Source organism: Balaenoptera ricei, chromosome 3, assembly GCF_028023285.1.
Source record: "Balaenoptera ricei isolate mBalRic1 chromosome 3, mBalRic1.hap2, whole genome shotgun sequence".
Classification (NCBI taxonomy): Eukaryota; Metazoa; Chordata; class Mammalia; order Artiodactyla; family Balaenopteridae; genus Balaenoptera; species Balaenoptera ricei.
This window is the reverse complement of record NC_082641.1, coordinates 62,289,711-62,315,543: the sequence shown is the minus strand read 5'-3', so window position 1 is coordinate 62,315,543 and position 25,833 is coordinate 62,289,711. Positions and strand designations below refer to the sequence as shown.

Here is a 25,833-nt window from a genome sequence, read left to right as displayed (position 1 = left end):
TTACTTCACTCTGTATGACAGACTCTAACTCCATCCACCTCACTACAAATAACTCAATTTCATTTCTTTTTATGGCTGAGTAATATTCCATTGTATATATGTGCCACATCTTCTTTATCCATTCATCCGACGATGGACACTTAGGTTGCTTCCTGGCTATTGTAAATAGAGCTGCAATGAACATTTTGGTACATGACTCTTTTTGAATTATGGTTTTCTCAGGGTATATGCCCAATAGTGGGATTGCTGGGTCATATGGTAGTTCTATTTTTAGTTTTTTAAGGAGCCTCCATACTGTTCTCCATAGTGGCTATATCAATTTACATTCCCACTAACAGTGCAAGAGTGTTCCCTTTTCTCCACACCTTCTCCAGCATTTATTGTTTCTAGATTTTTTGATGATGGCCATTCTGACCGGTGTGAGATGATATCTCATTGTAGTTTTGATTTGCATTTCTCTAATGATTAATGATGTTGAGCATCCTTTCATGTGTTTGTTGGCAACCTGTATATCTTCTTTGGAGAAATGTCTATTAGGTCTTCTGCCCATTTTTGGATTGGGTTGTTTGTTTTTTTGTTATTGAGCTGTATGAGCTGCTTGTAAATTTTGGAGATTAATCCTTTGTCAGTTGCTTCATTTGCAAATATTTTCTCCCATTCTGAGGGTTGTCTTTTCATCTTGTTTATGGTTTCCTTTGCTGTGCAAAAGCTTTTAAGTTTCATTAGGTCCCATTTGTTTATTTGTGTTTTTATTTCCATTTCTCTAGGAGCTGGGTCAAAAAGGATCTTGCTGTGATGTATGTCATAGAGTGTTCTGCCTATGTTTTCCTCTAAGAGTTTGATAGTGTCTGGCCTTACATTTAGGTCTTAAATCCATTTTGAGTTTATTTTTGTGTATGGTGTTAGGGAGTGTTCTAATTTCATACTTTTACATGTATCTGTCCAATTTTCCCAGCACCACTTATTGAAGAGGCTGTCTTTTCTCCACTGTATATGCTTGCCTCCTTTATCAAAGATAAGGTGACCATATGTATGTGGGTTTATCTCTGGGATTTCTATCCTGTTCCATTGATCTATATTTCTGTTTTTGTGCCAGTACCATACTGTCTTGATTACTGTAGCTTTGTAGTATAGTCTGAAGTCAGGGAGCCTGATTCCTCCAGCTCCATTTTTTGTTCTCAAGATTGCTTTGGCTATTCGGGGTCTTTTGTGTTTCCATACAAATTGTGAAATTTTTTGTTCTAGTTCTGTGAAAAATGTCATTGGTAGTTTGATAGGGATTGCATTGAGTCTGTAGATTGCTTTGGGTAGTAGAGTCATTTTCACAGTGTTGATTCTTCCAATCCAAGAACATGGTATATCTCTCCATCTCTTTGTATCATCTTTAATTTCTTTCATCAGTGTCTTATAATTTTCTGCATACAGGTCTTTTGTCTCCTTAGGTAGGTTTATTCCTAGATATTTTATTCTTTTTGTTGCAGTGGTAAATGGGAGTGTTTTCTTAATTTCACGTTCAGATTTTTCACCATTAGTGTATAGGAATGCAAGAGATTTCTGTGCATTAATTTTGTATCCTGCTACTTTACCAAATTCATTGATTAGTTCTAGTAGTTTTCTGGTAGCATCTTTAGGATTCTCTATGTAAAGTATCATGTCATCTGCAAACAGTAACAGCTTTACTTCTTCTTTTCTGATTTGGATTCCTTTTATTTCTTTTTCTTCTCTGATTGCTGTGGCTAAAACTTCCAAAACTATGTTGAATAATAGTGGTGAGAGTGGGCAACCTTGTCTCGTTCCTGATCTTAGTGGAAATGGTTTCAGTTTTTCACCATTGAGGACGATGTTGGCTGTGGGTTTGTCATATATGGCCTTTATTATGTTGAGGAAAGTTCCCTCTATGCCTCCTTTCTGCAGGGCTTTTATCATAAATGGGTATTGGATTTTGTCGAAAGCTTTCTCTGCATCTATTGAGATGATCATATGGTTTTTCTCCTTCAGTTTGTTAATATGGTGTATCACGTTGATTGATTTGCATATATTGAAGAATCCTTGCATTCCTGGGATAAACCCCACTTGATCATGGTGTATGATCCTTTTAATGTGCTGTTGGATTCTGTTTGCTAGTATTTTGTTGAGGATTTTTGCATCTATGTTCATCAGTGATATTGGCCTGTAGTTTTCTTTCTTTCTGACATCTTTGTCTGGTTTTGGTATCAGGGTGATGGTGGCCTCGTAGAATGAGTTGCGGAGTGTTCCTCCCTTTGCAATATTTTGGAAGAGTTTGAGAAGGATAGGTATTAGCTGTTCTCTAAATGTTTGATAGAATTCACCTGTGAAGCCATCTGGTCCTGGGCTTTTGTTTGTTGGAAGATTTTTAATCACAGTTTCAATTTCAGTGCTTGTGATTGGTCTGTTCATATTTTCTATTTCTTCCTGGTTCAGTCTCGGCAGGTTGTGCATTTCTAAGAATTTGTCCATTTCTTCCAGGTTGTCCATTTTATTGGCATAGAGTTGCTTGTAGTAATCTCTCATGATCCTTTGTATTTCTGCGGTGTCAGTTGTTACTTCTTTTTGATTTCTAATTCTATTGATTTGAGTCTTGTCCCTTTTTTTCTTGATGAGTCTGGCTAAGGGTTTATCAATTTTGTTTATCTTCTCAAAGAACCAGCTTTTAGTTTTATTGATCTTTGCTATCGTTTCCTTCATTTCTTTTTCACTTATTTCTGATCTGATCTTTATGATTTCTTTCCTTCTGCTAACTTTGGGGTTTTTTTGTTCTTCTTTCTCTAATTGCTTTAGGTGCAAGGTTAGGTTGTTTATTTGACATGTTTCTTGTTTCCAAAGGTAGGATTGTATTGCTGTAAACTTCCCTCTTAGAACTGCTTTTGCTGCATCCCATAGGTTTTGGGTCATCGTGTCTCCATTGTCATTTGTTTCTAGGTATTTTTTTATTTTTTCAGTGATCACTTGGTTATTAAGTAGTGTATTGTGTAGCCTCCATGTGTTTGTATTTTTTACAGATCTTTTCCTGTAATTGATATCTAGTCTCATAGCATTGTGGTCGGAAAAGATACTTGATATGATTTCAATCTTCTTAAATTTACCAAGGCTTGATTTGTGACCCAAGGTATGATCTATCCTGGAGAATGTTCCATGAGCACTTGAGAAAAATGTTGTTTTTGGGTGGAATGTCCTATAAATATCAATTAAGTCCATCCTGTTTAATGTATCATTTAAAGCTCGTGTTTCCTTATTTATTTTCATTTTGGATGATCTGCCCACTGGTGAAAGTGGGGTGTTAAAGTCCCCTACTATGATTGTGTTACTGTCAATTTCCCCTTTTATGGCTGTTAGTATTTGCCTTATGTATTGAGGTGCTCCTATGTTGGGTGCATAGATATTTACAATTGTTGTATCTTCTTCTTGGATCGATCCCTTGATCATTATGTAGTGTCCTTCCTTGTCTCTTGTAATAGTCTTTATTTTAAAGTCTATCTTGTCTGATATGATTACTGCTACTCCAGCTTTCTTTTGATTCCCATTTGCATGGAATATCTTTTTCCATCCCCTCACTTTCACTCTATATGTGTCCCTAGGTCTGAAGTGGGTCTCTTGTAGACAGCATATATATGGGTTTTGTTTTTGTATTCATTCAGCTAGTCTGTGTCTTTTGGTTGGAGCATTTAATCCATTTACATTTAAGATAATTATAGATATGTATGTTCCTGTTACCATTTTCTTAATTGTTTTGGGTTTGTTCTTGTAGGTCTTTTTCTTTTCTTGTGTTTCCCGCCTGAGGAAGCTCCTTTAGCATTTGTTGTAATGATGGTTTGGTTGTCTCGTGTAATAGTCTTTATTTTAAAGTCTTATTTTGTCTGATACGAGAATTGCTACTCAAGATTTCATTCTTTTTTATGGCTAATATTCCCTTGTGTGTGTGTGTGTGTGTGTGTGTGTGTGTGTGTGTACACACCACATCTTCTTTATTCATTCATCTATCAATGGATACTTAGGTTGCTTCCATATCCTAGCTATTATAAATATGTTGCAATGAATATAGGGATCATGTATCAATATCTTTTTGAATTAGTGTTTTTGTTTTCTTTGAATGTATACCTAAGAGTGTGATTGCTGGATTGTATGGTAGTTCTATTTTTAATTTTCTGAGAAACCTACATTCTGTTTTCCACTGTGGCTGCACCAACTTACAATCCCACCAACAGAGCACGAAGGTTCCCTTTTCTCCACATCCTCACCAATACTTGTTATTTGCTGTCTTTTTTTTTTTTAAAGTTTGTTTGTTTATTTAGTTATTTATTTATGGTTGTGTTGGGTCTTTGTTGCTGGGCACCGGCTTTCTCTAGTTGTGGCGAGTGGGGGCTACTCTTCATTGCAGTGCACGCGCTTCTCATTGCAGTGGCTTCTCTTGTTCCGGAGCACAGGCTCTAGGCACACGGGCTCAGTAGTTATGGCTCGTGGGCTCTAGAGCGCAGGCTCAGTAGTTGTGGCCCACGGGCTTAGTTGCTCCGTGGCATGTGGTATCTCCCCAGACCAGGGATCGAACCCATATCCCCTGCGTTGGCAGGCAGATTCTTAACCACTGTGCCACCAGGGAAGTCCCTGTCTTTTTGATAATAGCCATTCTGACAGATGTGAGGTAATAACTCATTGTGGTTTTAATTTGCATGTCCCTGATTAGTGATGTTGAGCATCTTTTCATATGCCTGTTGGCCATCTGTAGGTCTTTGAAAAATGTCTATTCAGGTCCTCTGACCATTTTTTATTTGGGTTGTTTGTATTTTTTTGATGTTGAGTTCTGTGAGTTCTTTGTATATTTTTGATATTAACCCCTTATCAGTTATATCATTTGCAAATATCTTCTCCCATTCAGTAGGTGGCTTTTTTGTTTTGTTGATAGTTTCCTTTGCTGTACAAAAGCTTTTTAGTTTGATGTAGTCCCATTTGTTTATTTTTGCTTCTGTTTCCCTTGCCTGAGGAGACATATCCAAAAAATATTGCTAAGATCCATGTCAAAGAGCAGTACTTATGTTTTCTTCTAGGAGTTTTATGGTTTCAGGTCTTAAATGTAAGCCTTTGCTCCATTGTGAGTTTATTTTTGTGTATGGTGTGAGAAAGTAGTTCATTTTAATTCTTTTGATTGTAACTGTCCATTTTCTGAACACCATTTATTGAAGAGGCTGTCTTTTCCCCATTGTGTATTCTTGCCTCCTTTGTCATAGATTAATTGACCATATAATGGTGAGTTTATTTCTGGGCTCTTTATTGTGTTCCATTGATTTAGGTGTCTGTTTTTGTGCCAGTACCATACTGTTTTGGGGACTGTAGACTTGTAGTATAGTTTGAAATCAGGGAGCGTGATGCCTCCAGCTTTATACTTTCTCAAGATTGTTTTGGCTGTTTGGGTCAAATTAGATTTTGTGTGTGGTATGAGGTAAGATTTGCAATTCATTTTTTTCTCAGATATTCAGTTATTCTGTCACCATTTATTAAGAAGACTATATCTTTTCCCAGTTGAATTACTGTGCCACTTTTGTGAAAAAATTTTGGCCATGTATGTGCAAGCATATTTCTGGACTCTGTTTTGTTCCATTGATCGATAGGTGCATCCTTGTGCCTATACTACACTGTCTTGTAGCCTTACATTAAGTCTTGAAGTGAGGTAGTATAAGCACTCCAGTCTTGTTCTGTTTTCAGCCTTGTTTTGACTAATCTGGGTCCTTTGTCTTTCTGTAAAAGTGTTAAAATCAGCATGCCAGTTTCTCCAAAAGCCTGTTAACTTTGATTTTGTTTACAGTGAGTTTGTAGATCAATTGGAGGGAATTGCCACCTCCACCATATAAGTCTTCCAGTCCTTGAATATGGTCTTCTGTAATTTCCCTTTGTAATGTTTTGTAGGTTTTGGTGGACAAGTTTTGAACATTTTGCACATCAGTTCAGTTTTGAATAGTTTTTGAATGCTGTGTTTTTTAAAATATTTATTTATTTATTTTATTTTTGGCTGTGTCTGGTCTTGGTTGCGGTGCAAGGGCTCCTCATTGCAGCATGCCGGCTTCTCTCTAGTTGTGGTGCGCAGGCTCAGCAGTTGCGGCACATGGGCTTAGTTGCCCTGTGGCATGTGGAATCCCAGCTCCCCAACCAGGGATTGAACCCTCGTCCCCTGCATTGGAAGGCATATTCTTAACCACTGGGACCACTAGGGAAGTCTCTTGAATGCTATTTTAAATAGAGTTGTCTTTTTAATTTCATTTTCCAATTGGTCATTGCTAGCAAAATCAATTCTGATTTTGTGTATTGATCTTGTGTCCTTGCTAAATTCACTTATCCTGATAGCTATTTTATCGATGTCTTAGACTTTGATACATAAATGATTGTACCATATGGGAACATAATTTTACTTCTTTTGTATTCTATATGCCTTTTTCTTGTCATATTACACTGAGTACAATCTATATTACAATGTTGAATAAAAGCAATGATAGTGGTTTTCATTGCCTTGTTCCTGATGTAGAAAGCATTGAGCCTTTTACCGTAGAATATGATACTAGCTATAGGTTTTTTGCAGATGCCTTTAAGCATATTGAGGAAGTTCTTTTTATCCCTTATTTGCTGAGAGTTTTTAATATGAATGAATGTTGAATTTTGTCAAATCTTTTTTCTGTAACTACTGAAATTATTATAGGATTTTTCTCTATTCTCTTCATGTGATAAATGACTGGGACTAATTTTCAAATATTAAACCTTTCTGTTCCTGGGATAAATCCCTAATGGCCATGGTGTATTAATCTTTTAGTGTATTGTTAGAATCGATTTGCTAACTTTTGTTAGGAGTTTTGCATCTATATCTTATTGAGGGAGTTTTTTTTTTGTCTTATGATGACTTTGGTTTTGATATCAGGGTAACCAGTTAATACTGGATTTTAAAAATGAGTGGGAGATGGGCTTCCTTGGTGGCGCAGTGGTTGAGAATCCACCTGCCAATGCAGGGGACACGGGTTCGAGCCCTGGTCCGGGAAGATCCCACATGCTGCGGAGCAACTAAGCCCATGAGTCACAACTACTGAGCCCATGCTCCTCGAGCCCGTGCTCTGCAATGAGAGAAGCCACCGCAATCAGAAGCCTGCACACTGCAACGAAGGGTAGCCCCCGCTCACCACAATTAGAGAAAGCCCACACGCAGCAATGAAGACCCAACACAGCCAAAAAAATAAATTAATTAAATAAATAAATAAATTTATTTTAAAAAAATGAGTGGGAGAGTGTTTCTCCTTTTTTCTCTGAAAGAAAATGTGTAGAATTGGTATTGTTTCATTCTATCTAATAATACCAAATAATTGGTATTATCTTATTGCCACTATGATGTCATCTGGGCTTGGAATTTCTTTTATGCGAAAGTTTTAAATTATGAATTCAAGTTGTTTATTGGTATAGGCCTGTGTGGAAGCTAAACTCTGCAGGCTTGGGTTGTGCAAACCCTGAACATTTCCAGGTCTGTTTTCTTTTTTTATTTTATTTAATTTTATTTATTTATTTTTGTCTGCATTGGATGTTCGTTGCTATGCACGAGCTTTCTCTAGTTGCAGCGAGCGGGGGCTACTCTTCGTTGCGGTGCACAGGCTTCTCATTGCGGTGGCTTCTCTTGTTGCAGAGCATGGGCTCTAGGCACATGAGCTTCAGTAGTTGTGGCACCTGGGCTCAGTAGCTGTGGCTTGCGGGCTTTGAGCGCAGGCTCAGTAGTTGTGGTGCACAGGCTTAGTTGCTCCGCAGCATGTGGGATCTTCCCGGACCAGGGATTGAACCCGTGTCCCCTGCATTGGCAGGTGGATTCTTAACCACTATGCCACCAGGGAAGCCCTTCAAGTCTGTTTTCGTGATTGTTTATTGGTTGGCTCTGGTGAACTGATCTCTTCGAGTGTTCTGTCAGATAAGAGTGAGCCATGCTGTATCAGTTTATCCAAATAATATATACTAAAACTAAAAGTGTTTCTGGTAAACACCTGCTTTCCTTATCATGGTCTGGAGCTTCAGTTACTGATCTCTTATTTAGTGATGACAATATATGTAGGCATACAGTGCCTACATGATTGATCCCTAATAAAAACCCTGGACCGTCTGTCTTAAGCAAGATTCCCTGGTTGGCACCACTTTGTACATGTTGTCACACGTTGTTGCTGAAGAAGTATTTTTATGTGACTATGCTGGTGGGTGGACTCTTGGAAGCTTGTGCCTTGTTTCCTCTGGACTTCACCCCATGTGCTTTTTCCTTTTGCTGATTTTACTATATATCCTTTCACTGTAGTGAACCATAACCATGAGTGTAACAACTTTCTGGGTCCTGTGAGTCCTTCTAGGCAGTCATTAAGCCTGAAGGTAGTCTTGGTGGATCTCTAACACAGCATTATTTAGATTCTCTATTTTTTATTGGATTGTGTTAGTAATTTTTCTTTAAAGAAATGAATCTGTTTCATCTAGGTTGTTTATTGGCATAAAGTTGTTAATTATAGTTCCTTAGTATCCGTTTAACGTCTGTAGCTTCTGTAGTGATGTTTCCTCTTTCATTCCTGATATTGGTAATTTTGTGTTTTCTCTTTTTCTTCATCAGTTTATCTAGAGGATTATCAACTTTATTGACTTAAAAAAACCCAGCTTTTGGTTTTATCAATTTTCTCTGTTTCCTGTGTCATTGATTTCTTTTTGGTATGATTATTGACTTTTGTATTTATCTTTTTATTTCATCCTTCTACTTAATTTGGGTTTTTGTTGTTGTTTTCTATCATCTTGAGTTGGGAACGCAGATCAAATCTTTCTGTGAATATAAGGCTTTAATACTGTGTCTTTTCCTCTAAGCACTGCTTTAGTTGCTTTCCTGAATTTTTACTTGATTTGTTTTCATTGTCATTCAGTTAAAAATATTTTCTTTTTTTTCATTTCTATCATTTTTAATAGCACTTTACAATTCTCTACATTTTAAAATTTTTTATTTATTTATTTTTGGCTGCATTGGGTCTTTGTTGCTGTGCATGGGCTTTCTTTAGCTGCAGAGAGCAGGGTCTACTTTTCATTGCAGTGTGCGGGCTTCTCACTGTGGTGGCTTCTCTTGTTGTGAAGCACGGGTTCTAGGCGCGCGGGCTTCAGTAGTTGTGGCATGTGGGCTCTAGAGCTCAGGCTCAGTAGTTGTGGCACATGGGCTTAGTTGCTCCGCGGCACGTGGGATCTTTCAGGACCAGGGCTCAAACCCCTGTCTGTTGCATTGGCAGGCGCCAGTAACCTGTGGTGCATAACCACTGCACCACACCACCAGGGAAGTCCTCTATGTACTTTTTTTTATTCTTTTTTTTAATTGAAGTATAGTTGATTTACAGTGTTGTGTTAATTACTGCTGTACAGCAAAGTGATTCAATTATATGCACACACACACACACACACATAAATAAACATTCTTTTTTTAAAATATTCTTTTCCATATGATTTATCATAGGACAGTGAATATAGTTCTCTGTGCTATACAGTAGCACAACCTTGTTGTTTATTCATTATATATAAAAGTTTATATAAAAGTTTATATAAACTTTTATATAAAGTTTATATAAAAGTCATTATATATAAAAGTTTACATCTGCTAACCCCAAACTCCCACTCCATCCATCCCCCTAAAAATATTTTCTTATTTACTTTATGATTTCTTTTTTGACTTATGGTATATTTAGAAGTATGTTGTTTAATTTCCACATATTGGGGGAGGGTTATCTCATTATCTTATATTGTTATTGCTTTGTAATATAATTCCTTTTTAGTCAGGAAACATCATTCTCTTAAAATTTTATGAAGACTTGTTTATAGCGAATCATCTAGTTTGTTTTGGTATGCATATCACGTGCAGTGGAAAAGAATGTGTATTCCACTATTGATTGTAATGTTCTATAAATATTATTTAAGTAAATGTGTTGTTTAGATTTTTAAAATGTTTTTACTGACCTCTTGTCTAGATATTCTACCAGTTGCTGAGAGAGGGATCTTAAATCTCCCAATCATGATCCTGGAATTGTTTATTTTTCCCTTTAATGTAGTCATTTTTTGCTTATATTTTGAAGCACTCCTACTAGGCATAGCTCTTTTCAGGTGTTCCTGATGAATTGCCCCTTTATCCTAAAATAAACCCTTCTTTTTCTCTGGTAATACTTTATTGTCTTAAAGTCTATTTGATTTCTTGTTATTAATATTGTCATTCCAGCCTTCTCTTCTCTTTGTATGGTATATCCTGTTTTCATGCATTTGTTCCTAGCCTGTGTCTTCATATCTATTTGTGTCTCTTATTGACAGCATCTAATTCCATGTTTTTCCCACCCATTCTGTCAGTCTCTGCCTTTTAATTGGAGTGTTTATTCTGTTAACACTTGATGTATTTATTGATGTGGTTGGATTTGAGTGTAGTATTACATGATTTCTTTTTTTAAATTTGTCTCCTTTATTTTTGTTCCTCTCTTCTTCTTTTCCTCCTTTTTATAGAGGAAATCACACTTAAATTTTTCCTGTTTTTATTTTTAACCTGTACTTCTCTGCATTTTTTTTAAGTGTTGGCTGTATCCATTCTTAACTTTTCACAGTTGGATTATAGTTAATGTTGCACTTCTTCACATAAAATATAGAAATCTTGCATCTGTATACATCCATATCTCTCCTTTTATGTTTTAGTTATTAATTTATCAGATTTATATAAGTTAAAAACATCATAGGGGACTTCCCTGGCGGCGCAGTGGTTAAGAACCCGCCTGCCAATGCAGGGGACACAGGTTCGAGCCCTGGTCCACGAAGATCCCACATGCCGTGGAGCAACTAAGCCCATGCGAGCCAGGCTCACAGCTACTGAGCCTGCGCTCTAGAGCCCGTGAGCCACAGCTACTGAGCCTGCATGCCACAACTACTGAAGCCCGTGCGCCTAGAGCCCGTGCTCCACAACAAGAGAAGCCACCACAATGAGAAGCCTGTGCAGTGCAACTAGAGAAAGCCCGCCTGCATCAGTGAAGACCCAACACAGCCATAAATAAATAAACAAACAAACAAATAAATAAACAAAAAATAAGCAAGCAAACATCATAAGACAGTACAATTTTTCCTTTAAATATCAATACTTATGACATAAAGAAATTAAAAGAAAAAACAGAAATAAGTATTTATCATTTATTAAGATATTTATCATGTCCAGTGTTCTCTTTGAGTTCTAAGGATCCAAATTTCTATCAGTATCATGATCCTCCTGCCTTAAGAACTTCTGTTGGCTTTTTCTGTAATGGAGGTCTGCTAGTGATGAATTCTCTTACTTTTATCTGAAAATGTTTGCATTTTACCTTCATTCCTAAAGAATTATTTCATTGGTCATAGACTTCTGGATTAATAGTTTCTTTTTGCTTCAGCATTTTAAAGATGCTTTGAAGACTCTTCTGCCCTCCATAATTTCTTATGTAAAGTCCCTGTTAATTGGATCATTCATCTTCCTATGTAATTTGTAATTTTTCTCTTGATACTTTAATGTTTTACTCCATCTTTGGCTTTTGGTAGTTTGACTTTGGTGTACCTTGGTGTGATCTTATTCGTGTTCATTTGGTTTTGTGTGTGTTGAACATCTTAGTTCTATAAATTACTGTCTTTGATCAAAAGTAGGAAATTTGGGGCCATTATTTCTTTTCTTTTTTTTCTTTCTATAAATTTACTTATTTTTATCTTTGGCTGCATTGGGTCTTTGTTGCTGCACACAAGCTTTTCTCTAGTTGCAGCGAGTGGGGGCTACTCTTCGATGCGGTGTGCGGGCTTCTCATTGGGTGGCTTCTCCTGTTGCAGAGCACGGGCTCCAGACACGCAGGCTTCGGTAGTTGTGGCACTCGGGCTCAGTAGTTGTGGCTCGCGGACTCTAGAGCGCAGGCTCAGTAGTTGTGGCGCACAGGCTTAGTTGCTCCACAGCATGTGGTATCTTCCCAGACCAGGGCTCGAACCCATGTCCCCTGCATTGGCAGGTGGATTCTTAACCACTGTGCCATGAGGGAAGCCCTGGGCCATTATTTTTTCAGATAGTATTTGCCCCCTTCTCTTTTCTCTTTCTGGTATTGAAATTACATATATGTTATATTGTTTTATTTTTACCTGACAATGTATGAAACTTTGTTGGTTTTTTTAGATCTTTTTTTTGTGTGTGTGTTGTTTACATTAGGTAATTTTTACTCACCTGTTTTCAAGTTCGCTTACTCATTCTTCTGTCCTCTCCATTTGATTAAGTACATTCATTTTTATTTTAGAAATTTTATTTTTTCATTTTAGAATTTCAGTTTGTCCCTTTTTTTATCCTTTGTGTTTCTTTGCTGAGATTTCCTCTATTCTTTATTTATGGAAAGCACATTTTCTTTTACTTAAGTGTAATAGTAGCTCTAAAATCCTCGCCTGCTAGTTCCAGTATGTTTTTCTCAGGCTTTCGTTTAGTTAGTTTCCTTTTCTTGTGTGCATACGTTCCATTTTTTTAGTTTTTCATATATTGGGTAATTTGAGTTGTATCTTTTGACATTATGAATATTAAATTATGTTGATTCTGTATTCTTTTATATTTACTCCATAGGTGGTGTTTTTGTTTTAGAAAGCAGTTATTTTGACAGGGTTCAAATTGCAAATTCTGTTGCTTAGGCAGCAACTTCAGTCTCATATTTTTTGTCTTTTGCTGAGCTGCTTTGAGTCTGTTCTGAGCTTGCATGGTTCAGGAGTTTGACAGATGTGGGTAGAGATTACTTGAAGAGTAATTATGATTCATATTGTCCTGATTTTTGTTTAAATTGTGTTGGGTTTTCTTGTGATGCACAATTAAGTTATAGGGAATCATTTAATTCTTTCAAAGCATACTTTTAATCTTTATTAGGGGATACGGAAACACCTTTAGTCTAGACTAATGTAATCCCACTATTAAAGCAATGCCCTTCTTAGGATTCTGCTCAATGATACATGTATTTATGAGATACTTTCTCTCTGGCTGGTGGGAATATGAACTTTTCCTAGCTTTTTGTGATCTTTGAGACCTGTTCTGCCTACTTCTTTCCAGTGTTTTTTGGTCTGGCCTCAGGTAGTTTCATCTTACTCATGTGCATGACAGTGCTTAGCCCACAGTATGATGGTACTTCTCCCCAGAATGCATTCTCTCTCTCTCTCTCTGAAGTGCCCTCCTCTTTGTTATAATGCTCTGCAAATTCTAGCAACCTTGGCCTCTGTGAACTTTGATCACTGTCTCCTCAGCACAATGAGTCCTCTGGATTCTGTTTGAGTTGCCTCCCTTTCCTGGTAGACTCACCCGCAGTTGAAGGGCTCACCTTGATTTTTTTCCCTCTCTCAAGGTTCACAGTAATGTGCTGCCTGTTGTCCAACATATGAAAACTTCTGTTTCATTTTTTGCCCCTGATTTTCTGTTTCATTAAGGTAGGAAGGGTAAATCAGATCTCTCAGTTATTATTTCTAAATTATAGCTTTATATCATAATCTGTAAATATTTTTAAAACCTTAAAATATATGGAATGTTATCAGTCAAATGAAACCATTAGTCTCAGTTTTCCCTACTTTCCATGCAGAATTTTCAATTTGTAACTGGTGACATACTTGAAAATTCTCTTCCTCTTTTCCGTCCTTACATCAGAGTTCTGTAACGGTGTCTTGTAATGCTTTATAGCCAGAATATACTGAGTGAGCCACATGTCATTAGCAGTTTTATAGTCAGTCCTTAAGTATTTATAGTTTGAAAAACAAGGCATTTTCTAATGAAAAGATTGCATCAGTACAAGAAAAACAGAGTGTATAAAATAATCATGACCTGAGAATGATGGTAGAATTTTTTAAGTGGAGCAATAAGATCAGCCAGGTCACACTTCATTTGTATTATACAAGCACAAGGTTGATATGATGTAGACTCTAAGCTATTATTTTTACACTATGCAGTAGATTGGGTGTTATTGTGTCTCATATAAGGAAAATGAGTAGTTTAAATAATCTTGCATTTGCATGTTAAAAATCTGGAAAAGTGCACTGAAGTATATGTTATACAGTTTCTAGAGTACACATTTCTATATACAAAATGAATTATTTTCCTATCATCTTAACTTTTTTATTAGAATAATTTATATTATAGAATTTTAAAGATATGTACTTTAAACCTACTTTTTAGATACATTTTAAAGTACACTTCATTTTTTTGTTAGATAGTAAGTACATTACATATTTCAGATAGGTGAATTTTGCTGCCAAAATGAATAGGCATCATAAAGTGAATTTGACTAACTTGGGTAAATTAAAATCAAAACACTTGTACACTTATTGCCAACTTAGGAACTAAGATGAATTAATTAATATTGGATTTAAATAACTTGATAAACCATTCTTTCTAAGATTCTAATTAATGGGAGAAGTCTAGACTTCACATGTAATCTTATAGTATTTGCAAACTTTACTTATGATTAATTTAGTAGATACTTATTAAGCACTATTTATATGCTTGTTACCATGTAAATATAATTGAGTTATTTGTAGTGAGGAGGATGGACCTAGAGACCTGTCATACGGAATGAAGTAAGTCAGAAAGAGAAAAACAAATACCATATGCTAACACATATGTATGGAATCTAAAAAAAAAAAAATAAGGTTCTGAAGAACCTAGGGGCAGGACAGGAATAAAGACGCAGACGTAGAGAATGGACTTGAGGACACTGGGAGGGGGAAGGGTAAGCTGGGGCAAAGTGAGAGAGTGGCATGGACATATGTACACTACCAAATGTAAAATAGATAGCTAGTGGGAAGCAGCTGCATAGCACAGGGAGATCAGCTCGGTGCTTTGTGACCACCTAGAGGGGTGGGATAGGGAGCATGGGAGGGAGATGCAAGAGGGAGGAGATATGGGGATATATGTATATGTATAGCTGATTCACTTTGTTATAAAGCAGAAACTAACACACCATCGTAAAGCAGTTATACTCCAATAGAGATGTTAAAAAAAAAGTTTATTTAAAAAATTTAAAAAATATATATATATAATTCTGAATTGATAGTTCAGTTAAACTGTCTGACTTGTTATGGCCATGATATCTGAGCTTCTAATTTGATATGTACATTAGTTTTATGGCTTCTGGTATAAGAAAGTTCAAGTAGCTGAAAAAGAAAAGTCAAGATTTCACTTAGAAAATCTGTGAGCTGTAGGTAAAGCTTGTCTTAGCGTTACTGGGAATAGAGTCTCTCAGTAGCAACGATGATTGTTAACACTTAAAAAATGCCGTCTGTGCTAGGTCGTTAATGCTTTACTTATATCAACTCATTTTATCCTCACAAATAACCCTGTGAAGTTGGTTCTTTCATTTTCCATATTTTCCGTATGAGGATAAGGTAGCAGAGAGGTTAGATTATCTGACCAAGGTCACATAGCTACTATGTGGCAGTCAGAATCCAAAGCCAGGTAGCTTGGCTTCAGAAATCATTTTAGGTCATTCCCCTTTTAGAGCCATCCTTCCTGTTTGATTCCTTCCTCCTCTTTCTTCTTTAGTGTCTTTGACCCCTTATCGTCATCTGGTATTAGCTATCCTTTGGAGGTATCTGGCATTGGTATAATTTTTTTTTAACTTTATTTTATTGAAGTATAATTGATTTACAATGTGTTAATTTCTGCTATACAGCGACATGATTCAGTTATACATATGTATACATTCTTTTTCATATTCTTTCCCATTATGGTTTATCACAGGATATTGAATATAGTTCCCTGTGCTGTACAGCAGGACCTTGTTGTTTATCCATACTGTGTAACAGTTTGTATCTGCTAATCCCAAACTCCCAATCCATCCCTTCCCCTCTCCCCTCCCATTTGGCAACCACAGGTCTGTTCTTTATGTCTGTGGGTCTCTTTCTGTTTCATGGATAAGTTCATTTGTGTCACATTTTGGATTCCACATGTAAGTGACATCATATGGTATTTGTCTTTCTCCTTCTGATTTACTTCACTTAGTATCATAATCTCTAGGTCCATTCATGTTGCTGCAAATGGTATTATTTAATTCTTTTTTTATGGCTGAGTAGTATTCCATTGTATATACCTACAACATCTTGTTTATTCATTTGTCTGTCGATGGACATTTAGGTTGTTTCCATGTCTTGGCTATTGTGAACAGTGCTGCTATGAACATAGGGATGCATGTATCTTTTCAAATTATAGTTTTGTCTGGGTATATACCCAGGAGTGGGATTGCTGGATCCTATGGCAACTCTATTTTTGTTTTTTGAGGAGCCTCCATACTTTTTTCTAGAGTGGCTGTACCACTTTACATTCCCACCAACAGTGTAGGAGGGTTCCCCTTTCTCCACACCCTCTCCTGCATTTGTTATTTGTAGATTTTTTTTTTTTAAGAATCAATTTTATCTATCTATCTATCTATTTATTTATTTATGGCTGTGTTGGGTCTTCATTGCTGCACGTGGGCTTTCTCTAGTTGCATTGAGCGGGGCCTTCTCTTCCTTGCCGTGTGCAGACTTCTCATTGCGGTGGCTTCTCTTGTTGTGGAGCACAGGCTCTAGGCACGTGGGCTTCAGTAGTTGTGGCTCGCGGGCTAGAGCACAGGCTCAGTAGTTGTGGCACGCAGGCTTAATTGCTCCACGGCATGTGGGATCTTCCCGGACCAGGGATCGAACCCGTGTTCCCTGCATTGGCAGGTGGATTCTTAACCACTGGTCCACCAGGGGAGTCCCCGTAGATTTTTTTAATGATGGTTATTCTGACTGGAGCGCGGTGGTACCTCATTATAGTTTTGATTTGCATTTCTCTAATATTTAGTGATGTTGAGCACCTTTTCATATGCCTGTTGACCATCTGTATGTCTTCTTTAGAGAAATGTCTATTTAGGTCTTCTGCCAATTTGAGTATAAATTTTTTATGTTTTAGATGTGGGTAGAAATGACCAAGTCCTGAGATATTGGTAATAAGTTATGCTGTAAATAGTTCACTCTGGAATTCCAGTCTTCTTGTTGTAAACAGAGAATTCTGTACTGTTTATTATTTATTCAGAGCTGTTTGTAATGTTCAGGTAGTTATCAAGAGTAGAACTTTTCTATTCATCTTTATCCTTTACAATCAGATTCTGGTATGCTATCTAATGTTCTGTAACAAAAATGTCACTATAAACATAATTACAGTAGTCTCCCCTTCCTTGTGGTTTCACTTTCCACGGTTTCAGTTACGTGTGGTTAACAGTCCAAAATTATTAAATGGAAAATTCTGGAGATAAACAATTCATAAGTTTAAATTGCACACTATTACGAGTAGTGTGATGAAATTTTGTGCTGCTCTGTCTGGGATCCCCAACCATTGACATCATCTGCTCCTGACATCTAACCATTGACACTGTCATGCTCAGTGATCCAGGATCACCCAGAGCAGATGATCCTCCTTCTGATGTACCATCAGAGGGTCAATAGTAGCCTAACCCTGCATCACAATGCCTACTTCATTCACCTTACTTCATCTTATCACATAGACATTTCATCATCTCACATCACCACAAAAAGAAGGGTAAGTGCAGTCCAATATGAGAGAGAGAGAGAGAGACCACATTCATATAACTTTTATTAAAGTATATTCTTACAACTGTTCTATTTTATTATTAGCTATTGTTAGCCTCGTACTGTGCCTAATTTATAAATTAAACTTTATCATAGGTATCTGTGTATAGGAAAAAACATAGTGTATATAGAATTTGGTAGTGTCCATAGTTTCAGGCATCTACTGGGTGTCTTAGAACGTATCCCCCACAGATAGAGGGGGACTACTCTATTGATCTATTTGTTTTGGATTTTTTTTGTTCTTGAAATACCTTGTTAGTTCTTGGAAACATGCTTAATCCTCTAATGTTGTGGGAAAACTGACATAAGCTTCTTAAAATTTGTGTTCAGAATTGATTGATGTTTCATTGCTATCAAGTACAAAATTTCAGTTTTACCAGTACATACTGCCTTAGACACACAGTTGAGCTGTACGTCATCTGCCATTCGATGTCAAATGATACCAAAAGTGACCTAGTAAGCTATAGTACTAAAATAATCAAAGGTTTAGTCAATAACTCATGAAGTTTGCTGTACTAGTATTGATAAACTAATTAAACAGATCTGCCTGTGTTCTTCCAGCCTACTGGGGCGCTGCTATGATTAGCTTTACAGCAAGGAGTATTGTAACACTGAATGAAAGTAACTGATAAGAGAATGGTGTAGTCACGGAGCTTTAAGTACTCCCATTTCTGATCACAGAATGGTTTCAGGGAAAGTAGGCTTTCTCTGTACACCTGCAGCTGGTCAGTGCATAGGCCTCTTGTGGTCAATTTTGATTGATTCTTATAACAGAACTAGAACAAATTTAGTGTTTTGCAACCTTCTGTGATTTAATAATGTTATGCTTTTTGCTATAACAGTCACAATAATCCTTCTCCACTAGTGAGTAATTATAGCAGTGCCTGGTAGCTCAGCTGTGGTTTGAATATTTCAGTGTTGCCAGTATAAACTCCTGGATATATTCTGGAGTTCATAATTCAGCTTTAAAAGTTGGCTGTACAGTTAAGTAAATAAAGGTGTTGCTGAGAAAATACATCCCAAGAAGATGAGGGGGTGGGTGGATCCTAACCCATTCTTGTTTCAAAAGTTTCCTGAGAACTGTAGACTGAGATCCAAATATAATTGGTAAAGAGAAAGAATATTTTAAATGATTAATTTTCTAAAAAAACCCCACAAGTTAAAGACTTTTGAGGCAATCTTCTTAATACCTATTGTTTTCTCACAGTATGTTGATGTCCATTTAGACATCTACTTCATGAATTGTATCTATTGGTGGTAAGTTAGATCCTAGATATAGCAATCTAATGGGAAATGTCTTTTTTTTTTTTCCAGTCTCTCATTGGGCTGTGATGTTTCATTCAGCTGATAATTATTGGGCTTTTACTATATTGCCAGGATATGTGATAGGTTGTGGGAATATATAGATTAATAAGGAATGGTTCCTGTACTAAATAACCTCATGTTCATTCCAAGGTGAATTTGAGAAATATCTTATTTAAAATACATCTTGTGTGTTGATTTGATATATTTAAATTGGTATAAATCAGTCAACCAGCAAGTGTTGGTTGCTTTTTGGCACTGTTGTAACTTAGGAACCTTTTTTTTTTTTTAACATCTTTGTTGGAGTATAATTGCTTTACAATGGTGTGTTAGTTTCTGCTTTATAACAAAGTGAATCAGGTATGCATATACATATACCCTTAACTTAGGAACTTTAAAATCTGGTTGGGGAGAAAATCATTTATAACTCAAACAATTAGATAAGTGCTTCTTAAACTGTGATTTAAGAATTTTTAAAATTTATATTTCCATTTAAATATAATCTAAAACATTGGGTATATTTTGGGTCATTTGGTTGCCATCTTGTATACTAGTACCACGTAATATTGGAACCCATTTTTTGTATTCTTGTGTGAGATCACTTGATTCCATGATCATTTGAAAGTTTCATGGACTTTAAGGGGCCTAAGTGGGTTGATATCATCTGTAGATGAGTGGTCACTTGGGTGAGACTGCTTTTGATTGATTGGCACTAAGAGGTGTGTTTTTTTAGAGTGAATTTGTTCCTGATTGGCTAACGTTCAGAAGCAAGGGGCTGTCACAGGTTGGTTGACTTGCAAAAACTTGTTGATTTAGCTGAGTTTTTGTCTAGTGAACAGGTTTAAAATAGTTCTGGTGGCTACATGTTGCCAATGCTATAGAAAAAGCCATCTTAGGAATGTGGGAACTTAAAAATATTTTCAGTTTCAGATTGTTTATAATGAAAATTTTAAAATACTTTTGTAATCAGAGAAAGTACTATTCTGTGTTGGAGGATGTCTAGAAAGATGAGATTCACCCCTAAAATGAAAATGTCTTTATTGTTTTATCTGAACATAAAATTAATATTCATTGTAAAAAAATTAAATAATGTAGAAAGATGTAAAGAGTGAGGGTCACTGGTTAATGCCGTCACCCAGAGATAGTCACTGTTAACATTTTACTATATAAATTTTTTCAACTTTTATGCTTACCTGGTTTGAATCCTGGTTCTTCATTTAATAGATTTCTATATTGGTCAAGTTACTTAACTTTTCTGTGCTTCAGTTTCTTCACCTGTAAAACAGGAAAGGTAATACCTGTTCATTGAGTTGTGAATATAAAATGAATTAATCTAAATATAACATGTAGAACAGTGCCTGACACATAGTTAAGTATATAACTATTTGCTATTATTACCATATAATGTCCATTCTAAGACATCTGTTTTCTATTTTAAAGTTTATGCAGTTGGGACTTATCTTAACAATTGAGGGTGGCTTACAATTGGCCGGGTTTTTTCTTCCTTTCTTTGTGGTCTGTAAAATTATGGTACATCTTACAATTGGTGGTTTATCTTAGAGTGATAAAATACAATATATGTGTATCTATTTTTTATTAACACAGAAGTGCAGTCATACAGTGCATACTGTTTTGTACCCTTAAAATTTTTTACAAGGACATATTTTCAATGTCAAGTATAGATTTACTTAATTATATATAGTGACCACATAGTACAGTGTTATATGGATGTACTGTAATTTGTTGTACTGTTCCTCTCTTAGTGGAAATTTTATTGTTTCATTTTTGCTTTTGTGGACGATTTTGATTAGTAGAACTTCGGAGAAAGTAGGATTGATAAACTGAATGGAGATTGAGACAAAGAGTCAAGTTATATTTGGGGACTCTTCCTTGTTTGACTTTAAAGGAAGATTATGGGCTGTATTGAATACTGAGTTAAGGATTTTAGGTTTCGTTTTTAAGATTTTGTGCATCTATTCAGCACTGAAGAGTAATTGGAAATATGTTTTTTGTTAGTTTCACCTATAACCCTGTCAATATAGTACAGACGAATCGATTGGTATCATCTTAAAATGGTGTGTTTAGCATTTTATCAATAATGATAAAGATGCAGAAAGTATGTTCATTAAGTTTTCACTTGTGTCCATGAAATTGTGAAGAATAGCAAAATAGGTTGGATTAAAGATTAAGATCTAAAATTATCTGAGGAGCGTGCCGTGACATGTTGAATTTAAGTTGTTGAAAATGTCTATAGGTTAAGTGTAAGATATTGACCTCCTTTTAAAAGAAGAAACCTCACTAGGACAATTACTCGGGTATGGATTGATTTAGTCAGTAGCACATTTGGAAAAAGTATGTGGTTTTAATCAAGAATTAGTTGTATCAGTAGAAGCACCTCATCTGGAACAAAATCTTAACTATTTTGTCTTGCTTAGACTTCATTTTTAGTTTGGAGTGCTGTAATGAAAAAAATATAGACAAATTGAGTGAGTTCAGAAGGGAACAAACAGGATGGTGAAGGAACTCAAAACACTGCTGTGTCAAGGGAAATTGGACTGTAAGGGAGAGAAGGCCATGGCAGTTGTCTTTAAAAGAAGTCCAGATTGGTTACTGTGATATAAAATATGGCCCAGTATAGCACTGTTTTCCTTTTCAGCATTGATTCCACCTATTTCCAGCTACTTCCCCTCATTTCCCATGCTCTTTGAACATTCCATTAACTTTTAGATATGTACTATGGGGATATATCAGAAAATTAATCAAGCAATGGTATCTGAAGATATTTGAGAAGGGAGATAACAAGCTACAAGCAGTGTCAGAAGGAAGCAGTTGATGAATTTCAACTCAAATTCCAATTTTCATGTAATTTTTCTGCTCATCATAATTTTGTTATAAATTTAGTGATTAAATTGACTTTGAAAACAGTTTTCAAAACACACTTCCATCCTTTTGGAATTTTTATTACATTAAATTGATATTGTCACACATTATTCTTACTGAGCTGAAAATATCATGTAATGTATATTGGAATGTGACTATTACCATAGAATCAGAGTTGGGCCTCAGCACCTTTTGACAGATGAGGAAACATAAGCTTCCATACCATATAGTTAGTGGACAGAGCCCAAGGTCTTTATATTATTTGTATCCCTCATTTTGAAAATACTTTTCCAAATCAGTTAATATTTTAATATTCTTATATGAGTTTTGCTCAAGAACTGTTTTTTCCCATCAAGAGGAAGGACAACTTGATAGGATATTGCTGTTGTGGATTGGATTATTAAAATGCTTACTTCACAAGCTTTTTCTGTTTCTATTCATTATCCGACAATCCATTATCTTTATTTTACCATCTAGGCTATGAGCAGGTTCAGTTATTTAGTTCAGGAAAGTTGAGTGTGGATTTTAGTATAGAAAATATTAAATTTTTAATTTTCACTCTGGCTAGGATTAAATTATTTTTTCTTATTCACAGATCAAGAAGTTAGTATATGTTTACCTGGTCCGATATGCTGAAGAACAGCAGGATCTGGCACTCTTGTCCATAAGCACTTTTCAGCGAGCTCTGAAGGTAAATAATAGAGTGAGTAGGCAAATAGCTGCAATGTTTCTGCACAGTTGAAGGTGTGTCATTTAAAGAAGTGGAGCAATAATCCACTAAATGGTACAGTCATGTTTTGAAAGAGTTAAAAGGCCTCTCACGGTCCCTATTCAATGCCCTTAGAAAATAATTTATTATTATAATCAACTGGACTTTGCCTAGTATGTTTCAGTTTCTATATGTTCCTTTATGTTCAATATAATCATTATTGTGCCTCAAAGAGCTCTTCATCATTACACCAACTAGTTGTTGAAAGTGTACAAAGAGGGGACATGACTTTTTTTAAAGATAAAATTTATGACCTGCAGCATTTTGTTATTATGAAACTCTAAAAACCCAGCATGTTTAGTAATATATGATCAAGTAGAATTATAACCATTACTTTTCTTGTTAAAACATTATTCAGAGAAATAAACATTTATTTAATTCTCTTTTTCCTTATCCATTTCCATATACTGGGTACTTAAATTAAGTGTCCTGGTTTTTTTTTTTTTTTGCTATTGTTGTATTACATCCTATAAGCACCTGTTAACTGTATCATAAAGATGTATTTGAAATATTGAAAACTTGAAATTTTGATGAATATTTTTGCACTGTCTTTAGGACCCAAATCAACTAATTCGTGCAAGTGCTTTGAGAGTTCTGTCAAGTATTAGAGTGCCAATTATTGTACCTATTATGATGCTTGCTATTAAGGAAGCTTCTGCTGACTTATCACCATACGTTAGGAAGAATGCAGCCCATGCGATACAAAAATTGTACAGGTTGGTACTTTGTAAATAATACCAAAGATCCCTAATGTCATGTGGAATGTTAAAGCCCCTGGAGGCTTATTTTGTTAGCGCTTATAACTAGTCTGTCCTTAAACTAAGTAAACTCAGTGACTGTGATTCCCCTGCCCACAAACATTCTTTAGACATCTTTAATTTTATTTTGGTTATAGAGACCCTAGGCAGGTTTTTATTTGTGAGCCTGTTAGGGCCTGTGATAATTTATGGATTTTATAACTTAAAAATAATCAGAAATTGAATTATCATTTATATAGTCCATCTCTCATTACACATACACATGTTATTAGAAAATTAAGGTTTGTTTTCCTATTTATTGCAGGGTAGAATCTTAAGTGTGTTATTGCCTCAACTCACTTTGCTACCCCTTCTTCCATCTTTGATCCTGCTGTTCCCTTCCTTGCCTGATTCTTTTCCAGAGCTATTTTATTAAATATTATTTTAATACTGATTTTTAAATATAGCACCATGCCGTATTTATATGATATTTATTAAATTATCATATGATACCTTGATCTCTGTGGAAAACATATTGCCTAAATAAAATAATTATTATCTGTAATCATTTGGTATTATTTTCTGTTACCATTTATTCCAAAAACTTTTATCAAGATCATTTTGTGTTTCTAGTGTTGTGTTACACGCATAAGATAGAGGATAGAGGATGTGGTATCACATCCCTATTGAGGGAAAAAAATCAAATGTATGCCAAATAATTAAAGGCAATCTATAATTGAATAAGATATTGCTATATGATATATATGTACATACAAAGGCACACTAACAATGCCTTTGATAGGATAGGGCTCAGATTATCATATAGGGTTTCATAAAGTAAAGATGTAAAGAAATGGGATTAGTTAGGAAAGACTGGAGAAGGGAGACTTGTTGGCATTTGAAAGAATTAAAAGGTTTGAATGTTCAGATAATTATAATGGTCAGTAGTAAACTTATATAATGTTCGTGAAAAGTAAAAAATCATTTTCTTAGGTTAACTGTCAAACAAAGTTACCTCACACTAGTCATTATCCTTTCTTGTTATCAACTTACAAAATAAGATCCAAGCTCACTACGATAGTTTAAAAGCCCATCACTGGGCTCCATTTAACCTCTCTGTCTTGAATTTACAGTCTCGTAGCTCAGTACTGCCTCTTAGTCCTCTACATAAAATGTTTTTATCTCATTACCATCTCTTGTTCCTCCTTTAGTCTCTACCTAGAATATTTCCTACTTTTTCCAGCTCTAAAGTCAAGTTGTTTAAGATTCATCTGAGATGTCACTTCCCAGAAGAAACCCTCCACAATCTTCCTGCCTCCATTGGTGTCCTTCTTCTTTATCCCCATAATCCCTTAGATATATCTCCATTATATGGTATGATTATGTTTGGGACTGTCTTTATTAGACTGTCTTACTTATCTTTGTATGCCCATCGTTTAGCTTCTCAGTAAATGAACAGTTGAATTCTATGCTAGGAAGAAATTATATTATTAACAGTATTTCAGTGCTTACAGCTGATATTTAGATGCATCTGTCAATTCTGTGCGTATGTGGGCCTTTGTTTATATTTCTTAGTTTTAGATGGCAGGTTTTATTATGCATGTCTCTATCAGTAAACTAGAATGGTACAAAATTCTTATTTGGAAATTCTTTATATTTCTTTTTGACAATTATGTGTCCATGCTCAAAAATGATTGCTATCCTGTTATTTTCCCCCCAGTTAAAAAAAGATTTTGTGGTTTATCTACTTGCAATTACTTTCTTAAGGCTTTCCAACTTCTTTTTAAGAAGTGGATTTGTTCTTTAAATATTTTCTTAACGGTATTGGTATCTGGGTTTAATTAATATGAGCAACTTTAGATAGAAAGATTAGGACACATCTGTGGGAAAAATCAACCCATTCCACTTTAAATTTGTTTTCTGTTTATTTTTGTCTAGACATAAGTCTCCCCCACTTTAAAATATTTCAATATCCTTGAAATGATTAGCTTCATTTAAAGTTAGAATTAAAGGAAAAAAACTTAATGTAAATTTTTTTCTTTTTATGGTTTAGCCTTGATCCAGAGCAGAAGGAAATGTTAATTGAAATAATTGAAAAACTTCTGAAGGATAAAAGCACAGTAAGTAATATCTTTTTATGTCCAAGTAAAATTGTGCTTTATTTACATAGTATCATTTTACTGTTGTGTATTTGATATAATTATTCTTATTGATTTTGAAATGGTATAAATATTAATGGAGCTCATTAAAATCCTTGAAGAATAAAAATGTCCAGGTAAAGAGAAAGATTGCATTTGGAATTTTAGTTCGTTACATGTTTCTTCATCAGAATCTGAAGAAGAGAAAGTTGGGGAAAGAAAATTCTTTTTTTAACCTGTGGCTAAATTGTTGACTGCTTTTAAGGTCAGCTCTTTTATTTTAAGCAATGATTTATTAGGATTTTTAAAGGCTCAATCACTTGGGAACAAATAATTATTTTAAAATGAAGTATTCAGTATTAAAGAGATAATG

General features: G+C 35.4%; 1 protein-coding gene across 1 annotated transcript in view; it reads left to right on the top strand.

Annotated features, from left to right (window-relative positions):
- Positions 1–25,833, top strand: part of AP3B1 (adaptor related protein complex 3 subunit beta 1) — a 268,218-nt gene that overhangs the window by 53,801 nt on the left and 188,584 nt on the right. The window contains exons 4-6 of the mRNA XM_059916615.1: positions 22,412–22,507; positions 23,141–23,301; positions 25,376–25,442. Of these exons, the coding sequence (XP_059772598.1) occupies positions 22,412–22,507; positions 23,141–23,301; positions 25,376–25,442 (324 nt within the window). The remainder of the gene's footprint in view (positions 1–22,411; positions 22,508–23,140; positions 23,302–25,375; positions 25,443–25,833) is intronic.